The sequence below is a fragment of the Lemur catta genome, chromosome 22 (genome assembly GCF_020740605.2).
Source record: "Lemur catta isolate mLemCat1 chromosome 22, mLemCat1.pri, whole genome shotgun sequence".
In the NCBI taxonomy this organism is placed as follows: domain Eukaryota; kingdom Metazoa; phylum Chordata; class Mammalia; order Primates; family Lemuridae; genus Lemur; species Lemur catta.
The window spans coordinates 27,643,949-27,661,858 of NC_059149.1; the positions used below are offsets into that span (position 1 = coordinate 27,643,949).

The following is a 17,910-nucleotide window of genomic DNA, read 5'->3' on the forward strand; positions in this document are numbered from 1 at the left end:
CGAGCTCTGTGGGAGCCAGTGATGGTAAAAACGTGTGTGGGGACCTTCTAGTGATTTTACTAAAAATAAGACTAGAATGTGAAAAATAGGAAAGAGCGAGGGAGGACTAGTTGTGCTGTTTCTATTGGAAGCAGGGGGTTTGTCTGGGCCCTGTGCAGGGGCTGAGGACAGTGACCCATGGAGGGACGGAAGCACCGGATGGAGCCGGGTCCCCAGGCCGGGGCAGGCCCAACCCGCCAAGTGGCTTTGGGGAAAGTTTCGACATTTGACGGGGGTGTCAAGGCCCGATGGCATTCCCTGCTCTCCTCGGGCGTTGTTTTAGTATAGAGCCCCAGCGACTGCCCTGTGGGCGGAAGCTGCAATGTCCTTTGGCAGGTGAAGACACTCAGGTTACAGGGACCTGCCCAAGGCCACAGAGGGGCTGAGGCCAGCGAGAGCCAGGGCAGCCTGGCTTCCTGGGCCAGCGCCCTTCCCATCCCCTGGCATCAGCTGCACTGGGAGCAGACACGCGTCCTCCCACGCCAGGGCACTGTGACCGAGTGCCACGTAGGACGCGGCAGACACAGGCCGGGCTGCGAGGGCAGCCTGTCCTCCCTCTAGATCTTGCTGCCGCGGGACTTTCCTTTGGTCCTTTTTTGTTTGTGTTTTTCATTACCTCTAATCTTTTCATTCTTGGTCAGCAAGAGAATAACACTGCAGCTACCGCTACCTCTGAGTTTCTTTCCAGAAGAATGAGTCTTATGATGACCCTCCTTTGAGGAGTCTCCCCAGCTGGATCAGCAAAAGGGGGGAGCCTCAGTGATCAAGATCTGATGAATAGATTTGGCCACTATGTTTATTCCTTATTTATTTATTTATTTACTTACTTAGAGACAGGGTCTTGCTATGTTGCCCAGGCTGGTCTCAAACTCCTGGCCTCAAGCAATCCTCCTGCCTCAGCCTCCTGAGTAGCTGGGGCTACAGGCATGCCCCACCACACCCGGCTCTTAATTTTTGGTTTTTTTGTAAAGATGAATATGTTACTGATTTAAAAGAGACACAATAGCCAAAAGGTGGAGGCAGCCCCAGTGTCCATGGACAGATGAATAGATAAACCAAGTGTGGTCTGTACGTACATGGAATAGCATTCAGCCACAAAGGAAGGGAATTTAGACACTTGCTACAACATGGATGAACTTTGAGGACTTCATGCTAGGCGACATAGGCCAGTCAGAAAGGGACAAATATTATATGATTGCACTTATATGAGGTCCCTAGAGGAATCAAACTCAGAGACAGGAAGTAGAGTGGGGGTTACCGGGCTGGAGGTCGGGGGGATGTGGAGTTAGTGTTTAATGGGTGCAGGGTTTCAGTTTTGCCAGGTGAAAAGAGTTCTGGAGATTGGATGCACCACCGTGTGCCTGCATTTCATACCACAGAGCTGTACACTTAAAATGGTTAAGATGATAAATTTTGTTACATGCAGTTTACTGCAGTTCAAAATAAAGAGTAGAAAAAGAGAGACCGCACAAAACTTAGCAGATAGAGAGTAAACTGTAAAATCCTCTCTCCTGATTCCCCATTCTATTTCCTCCCTCGGCCAAATGTGTCAGCAGTATTACTGTGGGAGTTGACAGAGTTATCCCTACAGCATTTGTTCTGTAACATTGCCTTTCTGGCTCTTCAGTGTTTCTGTTTGCTCAAGAATCAGCATGGCTGATCAAGAATAGTGAGATCATCCTTGGTGTGGATGTAGAAAATGGCGATTTAAAAACTCGTGACTGCAAGCAACTACCCCAGTTTTGACCTGCAAATTTATCATGTTTTATAATTGGCATTAAAATTTTAAGGCACACATTTAAAATACAGAAGCGAATACACTTTATAATTTCCTTTGGCATGCAAATCAAATTGGACTAAAAATTGTACACACACGTGAAAAATGATTGCCTTTCTGTATTAGCTTCGCACTTTGCCTAAGATGCCTGCCAAGTAGGTGAAAGTTATTTGTAAAAGAATGGATGGGCTACTAGACCTTTTGTCATCAGACTATGCTGGGGGAGCAGCAGCATTCAGCTGAGGTACCTCCGGTGAGGGGAGGAGAAGCTGAGAGCCCAGCTCTGTGTGCCCCCCCCCCCCCCGCCCCCGTTGCAGGGAAGCTCCACTTCAGCTGCTTTATATTTGATTTGTGAATATTTGCTGGGCTAAAGAGTTCTAAGGCTAGAGCAAAAAAAGAAAAAAGAGAGAGAGAGAAAAGAAAACTAATCCAATGAAAAAGTATGAAATAAAAATATACCCATATATCTATATGCTTATAATTTGGTTTAGAGCCAAAATGTGGTTTGAGAGAAAAGAGTGAAATAACAGCAAAAGATCTAAACGCTATTGCAAGACAAGGATAAAGTAGGTAATTCAAGATAGATGTGATTGATTGTCATAAAAATTCATGGAAACATTGGTTTAGTCTAAGCAGGAAGGCTGCAGAGGAAGAGCAGGTGGAAGAATTTTAGAAGAGCATATAGTCTGAAGAACAGTTGGAGACTTCTGGGAAAGACAGAAGAAAGGTAGGCTTTCTCCCCTTCCTTCCCGAAGACCACCACATCATATGAAAGAACCCCCAGAATAAAGTAAAAATTTCATTTCCCATGAAATTAGGAGACAACTCATACCCTCAGCTGTGGAAATACTGCCCAATATAAGAGGAATTAAGACCACAATAAGGGAAAGACTTTAAGAGCTGGTCCATACCTCTAAGATCTCCAGCCGGGAGTACATTTCTTTAATAATAAAATAAATGAAATTGGAAAGGAAGCGGTGATGTTTTCATTGTGAGCAGAGGAAAGAGTGGTCGACTTCAGTAAACAAATATGTAAGATCTCTATGGAGAAAGCTATAAAACTTTACTGAAGGGCATAAAAGGAGACAAGCATAAATGGAAAAAGATACTATATTCTTGGATTGGAAAACTTAGCAGTGTTCTTTATTCCAACTCCCCCAAACAAATCTATAAATTTCACATGGTCCTTGGAAACATCTCAACAGCATTTCTTAAATGCAGTTTGTCAAGCAGATTATAAAATGTATGTGGATGAGTTATTGTACAAGAACAGCTGAGCTAATTTTTTTTTAAAGGAAGACTAAAGAAAGGGGAACTTGCCATACAAGAAATCAAAACAAACGAAAGAGATACTGGCACAGAATTGAATGCAGCAGTGTCCGCTGCAGTCCTGTTGAGCGCGGCAGTGAGGAATTACTTGCCGAAGTGCAGCCCAGACGCTGGAAATGGCGAAGCTGTGGTGTGGAAAGACTTGTTAGCATTGGATCCTTTCACATATTGAGTACAGCTAAATAACTGTGGGATTTGTGGAGTAGAATGTACATGTTATGTAGCTTTACAATGTAAAACTAATAAACCCTCTTAAAAGAGTGAAATATTAATAGATCTGTGCCAATATGGAAAAATGTCCAAACACACATGCTTCCATGAAGAAGCAAAGCTGCCAAAGAGTATGTGTGGTACGATCCCACTGTGTTCAGCATATGTCACTCTGATCTTCCCCTTACTGGGGGAGCCCCTTCCTGGGATTGCATCTACCACTCTGACGATACAGGCTTGGCCGTGACACTTGCTTTGATCAATTGCATGTGACTCGCAGTCACTGTGCTACTTCCACACCGAGGGATGAAGAGCCATGGCGGGGTTCTGCCATTACTTTTTGCCCCCTGCGGGGAGGCTGGCATAACCCAAATAGAGGTTCTGCTTCAACCTGAATCCCAGAGTGAAACACACATAATAGAACAGCAGCTGACATGTAATGAGAACAGCAAACAAATCTTTAACATTGTAAGCCACTGAGATTTGGGGTTGTTCGATACAATGTAACAGCTGACCGATACATTGTTAAACAGCACCAAAACCAAGCCTAAGTGTTTTAGGCCCATACTTTTGAACATAGCTATCACAGGTCTAGTATATCCTAGAGAAACTTTTATCATGTGTATTAAGAGATACACACAAGGATGCCTGTTGAAGCATTGCTATTACAGCAACCTGAATATACGGCAGTGAGTGTTTTAGTTCGGCTTGCTATAACAGAATACCATAGACTGGCGGCTTAAAGAACAAACATTTATTTCTCACAGTTCTGGAAGCCAGGAAGTCCAAGATCAGGGCAGTGGCAGATTGGGTGTCTAGTGAGGGCCCACTACCTGGTTACAGAAGGCCATCCTCTGTATCCTCACGTGGGGGCCGGGGTTGGGAGGAGGTACCCCCTTTGTCTCTTACAGGGGCACTAATCCCATTCGTGAGGCTCCACCCCCATGTCTTAATCACCTCCCAAAGGCCCCACCTCCAAATATCATGTTGGGGTTAAGAATTCAAGATACAAATTTGGGGGAACGGGGCACAAAAATTCAGTCCACACAATAAGGAAATGAATAAATAAAATATGATGTATTAATATAATGGAATACTAGAAATCCATACAAATAAAGTGGATCCACATGTATCAACATGGTTAAAACTGGGAAACATAATAATAGGCAAAAAAGAAAAAGAAAAGAGGACTACAATGATTGGTACCCAGAGCAATTGACTGTTATCTGCAGTATTTTATTTCTTTAAAAATACCTGAAGCAAATATGACAAAATGTTAAGATTTGACAAAGCTGGGTTATGGGTTCAAGAGTGTTATATATTTTTTTCTCAGTGACAGAAATATTTCATATTCTTTAAAAAGCAAGTTTGTAAACATGAGGTATAGTGTGAAGGCATTCATGTAAATTTTTAAAAGCACACAAAACAATACTTACGCTGTTCAGAGGGATATTTACGTGTGTGTAAAAATATAAGAATGAATTGGAAGATAGCCAGGCATGGCGGCTCATTCTTGTAATCCTGGCACTTTGGGAGGCCAGGAGTTCAAGACCAGCCTGGGCAACATAGCAAGACCCCTTCTCTAAAAATATATATATATTTTTAAATGGCAGAAGAATCACTGATGCAGAACAATTTATAGGTTTAGCATTTGATCTGATAGTAATCTGGATAGTTTTCAAACTAGGGTGGATCTAAGTCATCTGGTCTAACGTCTTCATTTTGCAAAGAAAAGCCTAGGCCTAGACAGGCACTGCGTGTGCTGCCCAGCATCCGTGGTTACAGGGGGGCACAGTCTCCCTGCGTGGCTGAGTGTTTTCTCCATCTTTATGTTTTGTGTTGTGTTGTGTTAACTGAACTCAGAGCTAAACGGAGCCCTCCCAGCTCAGCCCTAGACTCCACATTTCGCGCAAAAGCCTGCAGGGTGGCTGGGCAACTTGGTGGATTAGCAGGAGAAGGAGACATAAAGTGCTGGCGATTGGAGCTTAACCTTGGTTTGATTAAGTAATCCCTCAGAAACCCCCCAGAGGGGAGAACAGTCCCCGTGTATGGATTTCTACACCCTTGCTCCCCTCCCCTTCTGAAAGGCGTAAATCTCCCCTGAAATGCCTCCCTGGCATTCAGGGCAATAAAGAGGTCACATTATATCTCCATAAATCTCCCTGGCTGGCTGCTGCCGCTGCCATTCCCGAGGTGAAGGGGAAGTTGTTTTCTCCTGGCGGCCGCAGGCCTGGAAGGAAAAGCCTTTCCCGCAGACCCATTGTCTGGGTCCCAGAGGGAGCTGCCCTGGCAATTTGTTCCTATTTCCTTTCCATTCTGCCAGCTTGCAGCAAGCTGGTTGCAAAGTCCGCTGGCCCAGACTGGCCTAGTTCAAGTCCCCCATGGCCAAATCTCCCTCCAGTCTTCCTAGTAAATAAAGGAACAGCACCGTGTGTGTGTCCATCACGAGCATCAGAGTCCAGCCAGAGAGGCCAGGGCTGGGGCTGGGGCTCCCCGGGACAGGAGCTGGGGCGCTGCGGGAGACGCCGGTGGGCTGGCAGCCGGGGGAGCAGAGCGAAGCTGAGGGCCCCTTGGAAAATGGGTTCTATTTCCCCGTTTGGGAGATAAGATGCTCTTATGGAAAAATCAGAAACTAGAACCTGCCTGACTTTAAATTAAAAATCTTATGACATGAAACAGTGATGATGCTAATCTGTGGCATATTTATTTACTTTAGTTCACATATAAAATAATTATCACAAATAAGAAACACTTTTGCACAGTTCAGTATCTAAACTTTGGTCCATGAAAGGATACCCCGAGCCACCATGATGCCTCCCTGAAAGCAACCAGTGTCATCAGCGTCTAGTCTAGTCCATCCTAGAGGTATTATTGTATATATAAACACATCCACATATAGATTCTTCTCCCCTTCTTTCTGTAAGAGAATGTCATATGTGCTGTTACATAGCTTGCTTCTAATATTAATATCTCACAGCATATGTTGGAAAGAATTCTACATCAGTACATAACGATGTTCATTCTTTACGGCTGCGCAGTATACTGTAATTGTATTAACCAGTCTCCTACTGGTGAACGTATAAGCTGTTTTTCTAGTCCTCTGCTAGGGCAAAAAATGCCACAGCGAATATCCTCGTATGTAAGCCCGTTTACACAAGTGCCAGTACATCTGGAGGACAAATTCCTAGAAGGGGAATTTCTGGATCAAATGACATAGGCACTGACACTTTCGATAAGATATTGCCAAATTGCCTGCCCATGGCGGACAAGGTCACACTCCGCATCAATGCCTGGAGCGCCTGCTTCGCCCCTCCCCCACTCCCAGGGCACCCTGGGACGACAGAGGCAGGCTGGGAGGAGGCCTGGAGGGGGATACCCTCACCACCAAGGGACTCGGAGGAGCCAGGACCTGTGCGGACTTTGTCCACAGCGCGACTGCAGGTAGCTCTCGCTAAGCTTTGCAGGAACACCCCACACTTGCTGGGACCGTGCCCCGTGGCGAGGGCTCTCCCTTTCCTTCTGCAGGTGGGAGCCATGGTCAGTGCCGTAGTGATGCCCGAGCCCAGGTGGGGCTGCCGCTCTGGGAGAGGAGGCACCTGGGCCCAAGAAGGAGAAAGTGTTCTTTTGTTTTGGGCTTGGAAGGATCCCAGGAAACTAAAGAAAATAAAGCAGGCATCTCCAATCCTCCAACTCTTAGGCAGAGATGCTTGTTGAATTAACTGCTTACTTGACTAATTTAAATACGGTTAAAGGAAGAGAAAAAAAATCTTAAAATCACGGTCCATTTAAAAAATCAACTCAAATTTCCATATTTCTTTACTGCAACTTTGTTTTCTTACTAGTTCCCTATCATTGAGCATTTTGGTTGTTTCCAGTATTTGCCAGGAACATCTTAAAAACAGACATTTCCCGTTTTAAAATATTTATTCCAATGAATTACTAGAGCAGTTTTATTGCTACCAGTAGTGGGCTGGTTTCTAGTGCAATGTGGTATAATTTTCCCTATACACATCCATCCATTATATATAATATAATTTTATGTGCACACACGATACACACATGTGAGCATGTGAGGAAACATCTGGCAATGCATAGATAACTCTCACAGCTGAATTACCACGTGTGTCCGGGAACGTGGTGTCTCATGGCCGGGCAGCCGGGCAGACCAGGAGCAGAGCCCTGGGATCCTTGCCACCCCACTGGCATTTCTGCTGCCTCGAGAGAGGCTCTAGGGCGCTGGGTGTTTGTCCACGGGTCAGTGTGCGTTGCGTTTCTGATGCGTACGGAGCACTGCCGATGGTGACAGCCAGCAGAGAGCAGTGATGCTCTGGGAGGGCCAGGCTTGGGTCACCAAAACCTTACGGGAGCTTGGGTGAGACCCTCGCCCTCTCTGGACCTCGCTTTCCTCCTCTTGCCCAGACACCACTTGAAGGCTCAAAGTCTGTGCGCCACTTGCCCTTCCAGAGCCTCCCGACGCCCCACGCACGAGGATTGGATGCCCAGAGCTGGCCCTCTCCACAAAGCAGGTCCAGCGGAGGGAGGGAGGGAGGTTGCCCTCGGCACGGTCCACACAGGCCAGCGAGTGGCAGACATGCTCGGTCACTGACCCTCAGCCAGGGCTCTGGGGGCTGAGCCCTAGACCCCCAGCCTGAAGCCCAGGGAACTGTGGGGACCCAGTGCGATTTTGCACACCTCTTTCCTGGCATTCTGCAGGCCCCCGTGTTTCAGCTTGGTGACATGGGGGGGAAGCCGGAGTGGAGGGGTCCGTTTGCCAGGAATGTAGGCCTCACACTCAGAGGTCCGAGCAGGGCAGCTGCGCATCCTGAGTTTAAGCCTGCTCCAGAATAATTAGCAATGTGCTCCCCACCCCTCGGAAGTGTCCTCTTTTGGATGATGAGTCACATGGCTCCCTGGTCATCCCTGAGGGGTGGCAGGAAAGGAGAGCCTTGTCCCAGGTGTCAGGGGCGGGGACGGTGGGGTGAGCTGTCTGTAGACACAGCAGCCAGAGAGACCCAGGCTCCTCCGCATGGGGACTGGTCTTAGCTCCCTCTCAGAGGCCCCACGGGGAAAGGGTGAGGGTGACAATGAGGCGAAACGGTATTTGGAAAAATGTAGTAGTATAGGGAAAAAATACCAGCATTAGGGAAAGTTTCAAAAATACAAATTTAAAGCTCAATACAATCTTTGAGCACTGCCTTCTTTTTGTTTGCTCCTTTGCCTACTTTTAAAACGGTGTCCCAGCCCATGGCTCTCAGGCGGGAAGGGGCCACCACTGTGATGATCTTCCGGGAGCCTACGGAAGTCACATTCTTGGTGACTGACACCATAGTGCCTACAAGAGCAAGGTAGCAGCCTGTGTCCTTCACAGACTCAGCCCTGCACGGCGCATTGCCCAGGTGCATTGAGATACTTCTCCGGGAGCTAGTGACCGACCCTGCATTTTATTTATTTATTTTTTTGAGACAGGGTCTCACTCTGTCCCCTAGGCTGGAGTGCAGTGGTATTGTCATAGCTCACTGCAGCCTTGAACTCCTGGCCTCAGGTGATCCTCCCACCTCAGCCTCCCAAAGTGTTGGGATCACAGGCATGACCCTGCATTTTATGGGGAAATCTTCATGCTGTAGTTATATCCCCATGTGTGAGGGTTCATTGAGGGTCTCAAAACCTAATCTCGACAATGATGAAGGTGAGGAAGCATTTCCCAAATGGGTGAGCTAGGGAACCTTGACACAGATGTGCCTTGAGCAGTTTCTGAGATCAGACGAGCTGGGAAAACAGCATGCACGGGCCCTACGGCCCTACAGCCCTCCCTGTGAGCCCCTCCCTGTTAGCGTGTCGTATCTTCTCAACAACTGCCAGCAGCCGCCGCAGGGGAAAGGGTGGGCCCGAGCATGGTCAAGGCATCTGTGGGCAGGAGCTGGTGGGGCCTGTGGCTAAGAGATTGGCTAGTCGCCTGGGTTCCATCCCAGCTCTGCTGTTGACTAGCGCTGTGGCCCGGGGCAGACATGGTTTCTATACCACGTGCACATGCCTCCTTGCCCTCCCTCTCCCGCGCCAGCCCCCCACGCAGGCCCTACTGTGAACACAGACCTGGGGGGAGGGGAGGTCCATAGTTGGAAGTTCTTAGACCTTCCAGGAGTAGCCTCGGGTACACAGAGGCCAGACAGATGCTCGACTCTTCCCGCTGAGTCGGGGCCTTCAAGCTCTTCTTCTCTTTGTGATTTGTAAAATTTGCATATCGGGGGGTTTATCTTCCTCTAGTCTATCATTTACTTTTCAACCCATCCTCCTCCCTCTGTCTGTCCCTCCCTCCCTCCTTCTCTTGTTGTTGGTGTTTTTTCCTTCCTTTCATAATGTCCTTGCTTGTTTGTGATTTTTTTTAAAAGCCTGAGTCACATTCTGTCACTCTGACCTCAGGCCTGCAGCCAGCCCCTGGGTGAATGCTGGGGTTGGAGATGGCCCCAGGCTCTGCAGGGCTCACCGGAACTTGTACCCCGCTTCAGTTCAGGGGCTGCGGGAGCTTCCCAGTGAGGTGCTTTCATCTTGCGGCTGGGGCCTGCGGGCCCTGCGATGGCCCCATCACAGGCAACAGCCCCATCACAGGCGACGGCCCCATCACAGGCGTCTGCCTGCGCCTGACAGAGCCCAGAAGACCTGAGGCTCAAGAGCTGCCAGGAAAATCTCGGTGCTGTCTGCTCCTCGCACCCCAGACCTTGGCGCCAGCTGCAAGGACAGATCTGGGCCTGTCAGGAAATCCAGGCTCAGTCTCTGGTGAACTTTGGTTGGGACTTGGGGCTGGGGTTCAGCAAGGGACATCTGGGTGGGGCTGGGACTTGGTTCCTGGGGGGAAGGTCTCCGGGCAGGCAGCCTCAGGCTGGGTCTGGCTTTTTCCAGGAAGCCCCCCCACTTGGGTTCCCTGAATTCCCTCCAGCCTCTGTTTGTAGCAGTGACCAGCCGCGCTGGGCATGGGCACTTTCCCTTGTGTTTCTGCATCTTCCTTTCCTGAATGTCTGAAGATCTGAAGCTGGAAGTGGAGGGCTGGGGGCCAGGGAGGAGGCCCAGGCCCGATGCATTTGGCACGTTTAATGTAATTACTGGTTTTGAGTTGTGTATCCCCAGCTATACCAAAATGACTCCAACTCCGAGCAGGGATTTAGCCCCAATTTTTCTAACATGACACATGGCAACTGTTTGAGCTCCAATGCCTTCGACAGAACAGTGGTGGAGCTAAGAGCGTATCACCTCTGCCTCTGGGCTGCAGGCGAGGGTCTCTCCAACCTGAGCTGAGGGACACGCACAGACTGGGCTCCGTGGCACCCGTGGGGTGGTTGGCACACAAGCGGCAGCCTGAGCTCCCCCCCAGCAGGCAGGAGACAAACCCAGTGTTAGTGCAGTGCCCAGAGGGTGTTGCCCACCCGCCCCGGCCTCTGGCTTCTCTCCCTTCTTCTCCCTCCCTTCCTCCTCTGCCTTTCCTTCCCTGTCCCTGATTTGCTAACCCCTCTCGAGCGGGGCGGGTGGGTCCCCAAGATGGGCAGAGCAGGTCAGGGATGAGGTCGGAGCCTTTGCGTCAACTGTAGGAAGTCGGGGGTGGGGTCCTTCAACCTCCTGCCCCACATTTTTCTTTCAGGCACTTGGACAGGAGTAGTTGGCCTTGACTCCTAGCATATCCATACTGTACTGGATGTCTAAGAAATACGGCGCAGTTTGTGTCCTCCTTTAAAAAAAAATTTTTTTTTTTTTAATTTTTAAGCAGGACATGGATGGAAGTGAGGAGTTTATTCCCCATGCTTGGGGTTAGGACACAATTCATTTTGTGCTTTTGATTGCTAAAATAATCATTAATGAATACATCCCACGAGCAGGACTTGGAGACCTCTTATGCACACACAGTCAACCTTGTCCCTTGGTTCCTGGCCCGCAGTGGCAAACTTGGTGGAGTCTGAGCCGTAGGCAGTGCTGAGCCTGGCCCCAGTGGCTTGAGAAAGGTCAGATTCCCGAATCTCCTGGCTCTTTTGTTTGTCCTCCCTCCTCCCCAATAACCAGGCACCAAGGATTGTACCTGGCCTAACGCCCTCCCTCCCAACCCCCAGCCTCCCAACAATCCATCACTGTTATCTCATGTGATGTTTGCAAAGCTCTTTATGGCCATTGTTGTAAGTTTTTCCTCTCATTTGCAAAGCACTTTACAACTATTATTACAAGTCTGCCCTCCAAACGTGGGGTGATGCCGCCCACTTCCAGCCCGGACTCCCACTGCCTCCCAGGAGACTGAACCAGTGCCCAGATGCCCAGCATCGCTGGGTGGGGCTGAGGTCAGAGGCCTCCGCTGTGCCCCCCCCCCAGAGGAATCACACTTGCCCTGGGGGAAGTCCCACCCAGTGCCTTTCCTAGGGAGGAATGAGCAGCAGTTGTTACCAAGGTTCACACCAGATGGTGGTGCTGGTCTGGGGCTCACAGCCTGCCACCCCCACCTCCCCCAGAGCAGGTGCTAAGGAGCAAGGTTGGAGCTTCAGTCTCTCCATTCCCCAGCCCAGGAAAAAAATATATACTCATCAGATGTAAGAGGGAAAAATAGTACCCTCTGCTGTATAGATCAGGAGCTATTTGGGGTGATCAGAATTTTTATTTTGTATAAATTTAAGGGGTACAAATGCACAGACTTTTGTTTCTATTTCTTAATCAGATTTTTTAACATAGTCAATTATGACACTATGGAATGGTGTTTCTAAAAAAGAAAAGTCTACACAGTTTAACTAGACTCAAAAGCTGCCACCTGGTAGTCTTAGCTGCCATCACAGTGTCTGTGGTTTTATGTGCTGTATTTTTCATTTGACATCACGGGGAAAGCATTTTCCTCTACAAATGCATTGTCTATATAATAATCATTTAAAAATTTATGTAACATTTCATTGAGCAGGTTGGATGGCAAGATTTTGTGGTGGAAAATAAGGAAACTTATGCAAATTTGGAGGTGTAAAGGGTTGTCTGACTTTCCCTCCGCTGCTGTCCTGACACCTGGCCCTTCTGTGGCAGTGGGACTCCCTGCAGGTGGGACGGGTGGGGCATCTACACTTCCTACCCCAGACAAGTGTCTGCCACCAGTCGCTAACTCAGTTGAGGGTATGTTCCAGAAATGAGTTGAGTAGCATTGCTCACTACAGACAGGCAGGTCCAATGCACAGACTAGATCATTAGCATTCGGAGAGCAAGGCTCTCTCTTAGCCCCTGTGACATCTATCGGAGTGATTAAATACCAGATGCTCAGTAAATATTTGTAGGTGACAAATACATGTTTGCCAACCTCCAGGGACTTTACCTGGCTGGTAAGATAGTGGCTTGAATGTGTATCCTGGCTCTGAGGCCAGCCTGTGGGAGTCCCCAGGCAAACTTCCGTGCAGCAGTGGAAGGTGAGTGATCAGCAGAGAGGAGACCTGCTGGGTCCTTTAATAAGATTCTGTCCCTGCGTATAAAACAATGACTGTAAAGAGAAAAGGAATCTCCCTTTCAAAAAAGAGGAACAACGTATGAGATTTCTGAGATTTCTAACTGTGGGATTTAAATGAACTAGAACATAGGAAGGAAGCTGGTTTACTTATTTTTAAAAGAAGAGTGTGGGCCTGGCGCAGTGGCTCACACCTGTAATCCTAGCACTCTGGGAGGCCGAGGCGGGTGGCTCGCTCGAGGTCAGGAGTTCGAGACCAGCCTGAGCAAGAGCGAGACCCCCGTCTCTACTAAAAATAGAAATTATCTGGCCAACTAAAATATATATAGAAAAAATTAGCTGGGCATGGTGGCGCATGCCTGTAGTCCCAGCTCCTCGGGAGGCTGAGGCAGGAGGATTGCTTGAGCCCAGGAGTTTGAGGTTGCTGTGAGCTAGGCTGACGCTACGGCACTCACTCTAGTCAGGGCAACAAAGTGACACTCTGTCCCAAAAAGAAAAAAAAAAAAAGAAAGAGTGTGAGTCTTTATCTGTCAGAGCAACGTACTAAGGTATTTATGAATAAAACAATAGAATGTCTGGGATTTTCTTAAAAAAATACACTATGGGAGAAAGTGGGCCGAGGTGTAGGTAAGACAAGATTGAATACAAATTCTTGGAAGCTGGATGATGGTTAAATAAGAGTTCATTTAAATATTCTATCCACTTCTGAAAGTTTTTGATTTTTTTTTCCCTTTGGTAATAAAGAAAAGTAGAATAAGAGGGTTGCACTAGGTTTGGCCTGGAAAGATCTGAAAAGTCCTCCATCTCCAAGCGTGTTTGAGGCTGGACTGCAGCGTCTTGGTTCGACTTTGGGACTGCAGCGCCATCTAGCGTTCATCCCGACACCCAGCAAATGACCGCCTCGCCGGCGCTCTGCTCCGGTGCGGGGGGCTCGGTCCCGCGGGCTCGCGGCCTCTCCTTCCCCGCGGGCGGGTCCGGACCAGGGAGCAGCCTCACGGGCCGCATTGCCTGTGGAGGTGGCGATGGCGGTGTTGACGTGGTCCAGGTGGGAGCAAGCCGGGGATGGCAGGCAGTTTCATGTGCCGCTCTGAAGGCAGGTGACCTTGGTGTAGGGCCCTCAGTGTGACCCTGGTGTAAAAATAGCCTCTCCTTCGATCCTGCGACGGCTGTCGCCCTGGCCTGAGCAAACAGCCCCTCACACCTGCACATTGTTTACTCGGTGCGCCTGTTTGCAGGTGCAGATGACTGTTTGTGTACCCAGAGCCGAGGGCAGGGCTCCCCACCATCCTCTTCTCCGGCCCTCATTCCCTTAGAGCAGGTAGCTGGGCCACAGAACTAGCAAAATGTGCCACCGTAAACCCCGGAGCTGCGTCCTCATGGAGGGAGAGCTCTTTAATGCTCAGGCCACCCCCCATCCGAGCTCCCCCGCACCGTCACTGGAGAAGAATCTACCTTTCCTCTGGCAGTAGGACAAGAATGGTCTGGAGACCAAGGTAGATTGTGTTTAGGGACAGAAAATTAGGATAGCAGGGAGTCAGAGACTTGTGGAAGTTCTGAGTCAGGCTTTCTATACAATAGATCACAGGGAATGAGAAAACTGGCCCAGCCTGTCTGACCAGGGCAAAGAGAATGGACACAAGTGGAATTTGTCAGTTGTGACATTCTGCAGACATGGAAGGTAAAGGTGACAGGGAGCGGGGAGTGAAGGAGAGTGGGGAACCTTGGCAGCCTCTGGAGGGAGGGGAAACACTGCGCTCATGGGAGCAGCTCTAAAGGGGCCTTGCTTATATTAATAATATGCACCTATATTTTATGTACCAATAAGCAAGAAAAAGTGTCAAACTATCATACAGCAGTCATACATGTATATTACAGTAGGAATGATGAACTAGTGAAGACTTTTTTTTTTTGCAGGACAGTTTTGAAAATTCCGAGAACTTACAAATCTAGTCCCTTTGACTCAGAAATTCTACTTTTAGGAGAGTATTCTAAGGATAACCAGAAACTCACAGATTTATGTACAAAACATGCAGTATTTACAGAACAAAACTGGATAAGGTTTAATAGTTGAACGACAAGTTCAATGATGGTACATTTACGTGATAGAATATTACACAAAGCTAAAATGAGTTTATAAAGAATTTCTCAAGTGGGAAAATGCTTTGGTATTAAGCAAACAACAAAAAAAAAAAAAAAAAAAAAAACTCCAAAACAGGCTCAAAATTATAGCTTGACCTCAACTAGGCAAAAATATGCCAACGTATAAAGACTTGCAAAGGATATAATACAATAAAATGTTCATGACATTGGTGATGATTTGTATTTTCTTTACACATTTTGGTACTGTCTGATTTTCCTAAAGTAAATATTTATTATAATTTTATCCAAAGGGAAAAGTAATCTTAATTTTGAAAGGTTAAAAAAAAAAGAGAGAGAAAGGTCTGAATGGACCTCAGTGTTAGGTGAGAGCCAGGGGCTGGAGGTTCTGGATGCAAGATCTGGGCTGAAGTCCGGGCACCCCATCTCCCAGCCCAGCCTCTGGTGAGCCCTGTGATGGGCTCTTCCTTTCTCATGCTTGGAGGAGTTGTGTCTGGGACAGCCAGAGTGAAAGTGTCCACTTCCCATGGACGTCCTCTGAGCTGCTGCCCCAGGGCTTGGGGTCAGCGTGGGGACAGGTGGCCTTTCCCTCCTTCTAAGGAAAGGACATTATTTCTGTGAGCTCTAGATTCCCAGATGTAAGAGTGCTTGGGCATAAACAAAGAATTAATCCTCTGTGTCTTTCTTGTCTGTTTCCTGCCCACCCAGTAGATATGTTTGACGACTTCTCGGAAGGCAGAGAGTGCGTCAACTGCGGGGCCATGTCCACCCCGCTCTGGAGGCGAGACGGGACCGGACACTACCTGTGCAACGCCTGCGGCCTCTACCACAAGATGAATGGCATCAACCGGCCACTCATCAAACCCCAGCGCCGCCTGGTAAGCAGGGACCTCACGGGCCCCCAGCGGCAGGACTCCCTCCGTGGTGGGAAATCCCGTGGTTTTGAATTTTGCAATTCAAGGGTGTGGGTCGTGAGGTTAGGTGGGTGGGAACACCATCGTAACGCCTCACACCATTAGGGTTAGCTGGAGCTACAAGGAGGTTCCAGACTGTCTAGTTCAACCCCGTAAATATGCAGATGTGGAAAGGGAGGCTCAGAGAAGCTAACAGCCCCACTCCCCGGCACACAGCTACTGAGTCTCCTGTCTCCGCCCAGGATCCAGGCCCCCTGGTTCCCAATCCAGTGTTGTCCTGAATGTCTCCTCCATTCTCATCACCCCTATGAGCAACCTCAACAGAGGCTGTTCTTTATTTACCCTGTTCAGCCGATCAGGTGATAAAACCCAAAGCCCAGAAAGGTTAAACGGCTTGTCTTGGCCCCATGGCAGGGAAGTTGGGGCCTGGGACGCAGACTTTGGGCCCCTGGTTTCGTACTCTTTATTAATGTAATTTGATTTTGAACAACATCAGCTGATTTCTGTGAATATTAGGGAGGGAGGAGCAGAGGGAACCAGCCCTGTGCTTCCCTCTCTTGAGGTCCCGAAGCCATACCATTTGGGTACAGTAGTTCCTCACCCACCACCTGCACCCGGCACCTGGAGCCAATGCTAGTTCTCCTTCTGGAAGAAGATTTTCTGCCCACATTGCCCAGTGTTAGTCGGGTTATTCGTGTGATGTTGAATGACAGCTAGGACTAGAAACCAGGTCTTCAGTGCCCGAATTCACTCTCCTCGGGCAGCAGAAATCTTGTTTTTGGCCTGGTGCGGTGGCTCACACCTGTAATCCTAGCACTCTGGGAGGCCAAGGCAGGAGGATCATTTGAGGTCAGGAGTTCAAGACCAGCCTGAGCAAGAGCAAGATCCCATGTCTCTTAAAAAATAAATAAATAAATAGAAAGAAAGAATTAGCTGGGCATGGTGGCACATGCCTGTAGTCCCAGCCACTCAGGAGACTGAGGCAGAAGGATCGCTTGAGCCCAGGAGTCTGAGGTTGCTGTGAGCCAGGCTGATGCCGGGGCACTCTAGACAGGGTGATAGAGTGAGACTCTGTCTCAAAAAAAAAAAAAAAAAGGAAAAGAAAAGAAAGGAAGTCTCGTTCGCATGCACTCCTAGGAGTGGCTTAGGTAGTGGGAGAGTCAGGTGCTGTCACCCCGTCACCGGTCACAGATCTCACACGGGGCCATCATGGCCTCACCCACTAGAGTGGCCCAGCCCCGAGGCTCCACGTGAAGTAGAAGGGCAGTGCCCACCTCTTCCCTGGGCGTGAAGGGTTTGTTTGCTGTGTTGCAGTCCGCCTCCCGCCGAGTGGGCCTCTCCTGTGCCAACTGCCAGACGACCACCACCACGCTGTGGCGCCGCAACGCGGAGGGCGAGCCCGTGTGCAATGCCTGCGGCCTCTACATGAAGCTCCACGGGGTAAGTGGCCCTGGACCCCACCCGCCACACATCGCCTGGCTCCGCCGGGCAGGGCGGCCACGCCGTCACTCCCCTTTCTCCATTCTCACTTGTCTTCTCTTCAGACTAGAATTCTTTCTTCCTTCTTAACAACGATACTTAGATTTGCAAGGGAATCTTCGCAACTTTGCTGGTCTTTTCTTTCTTTAACATTGCATACTTCTAATTCTCGTTTTACAGATGAGGAGCCCATGTATATGTACACGTATGGTATATAGTAGCATGATATGTGACAAAGGTAACATTTCGACTCAGTGCATAAAAGGATAGCTTGTTTAAGAATAATTGCATTGACATAACTGGCTATTCATCTGGAAAATAGCAAAGCATGCCCTCCACCTCCTACCTTAAACAAAAGTAAACAGGTGAATTAAAGATATTAAATGTAAAACTTCTTTGAAATAAAATAAAGTATTAGACGATAAAATATTAACTGGGAAATTAATTAAACGCAATAAAAATACCAAGCAATATATATACTAGAAGGATATGTAAGGGGAAGTATTTGTTTAACCTTGGGGATAGGAGGAGAACTTCTTAAGTTCTTTAAGCTCTTAAGCCACGTAATAAAAGTTGGATATATTTGACTGTATAAACATGTAATATTACTGTTTGGAAATGAC

At 48.4% G+C, this 17,910-nt stretch overlaps 1 protein-coding gene across 1 annotated transcript in view; it reads left to right on the plus strand.

Moving 5' to 3' along the window:
- Positions 1 to 17,910, plus strand: part of GATA4 (GATA binding protein 4) — a 43,747-nt gene that overhangs the window by 19,664 nt on the left and 6,173 nt on the right. The window contains exons 3-4 of the mRNA XM_045535601.1: positions 15,603 to 15,772; positions 17,123 to 17,248. Coding sequence (XP_045391557.1) covers positions 15,603 to 15,772; positions 17,123 to 17,248 — 296 coding nt within the window. The remainder of the gene's footprint in view (positions 1 to 15,602; positions 15,773 to 17,122; positions 17,249 to 17,910) is intronic.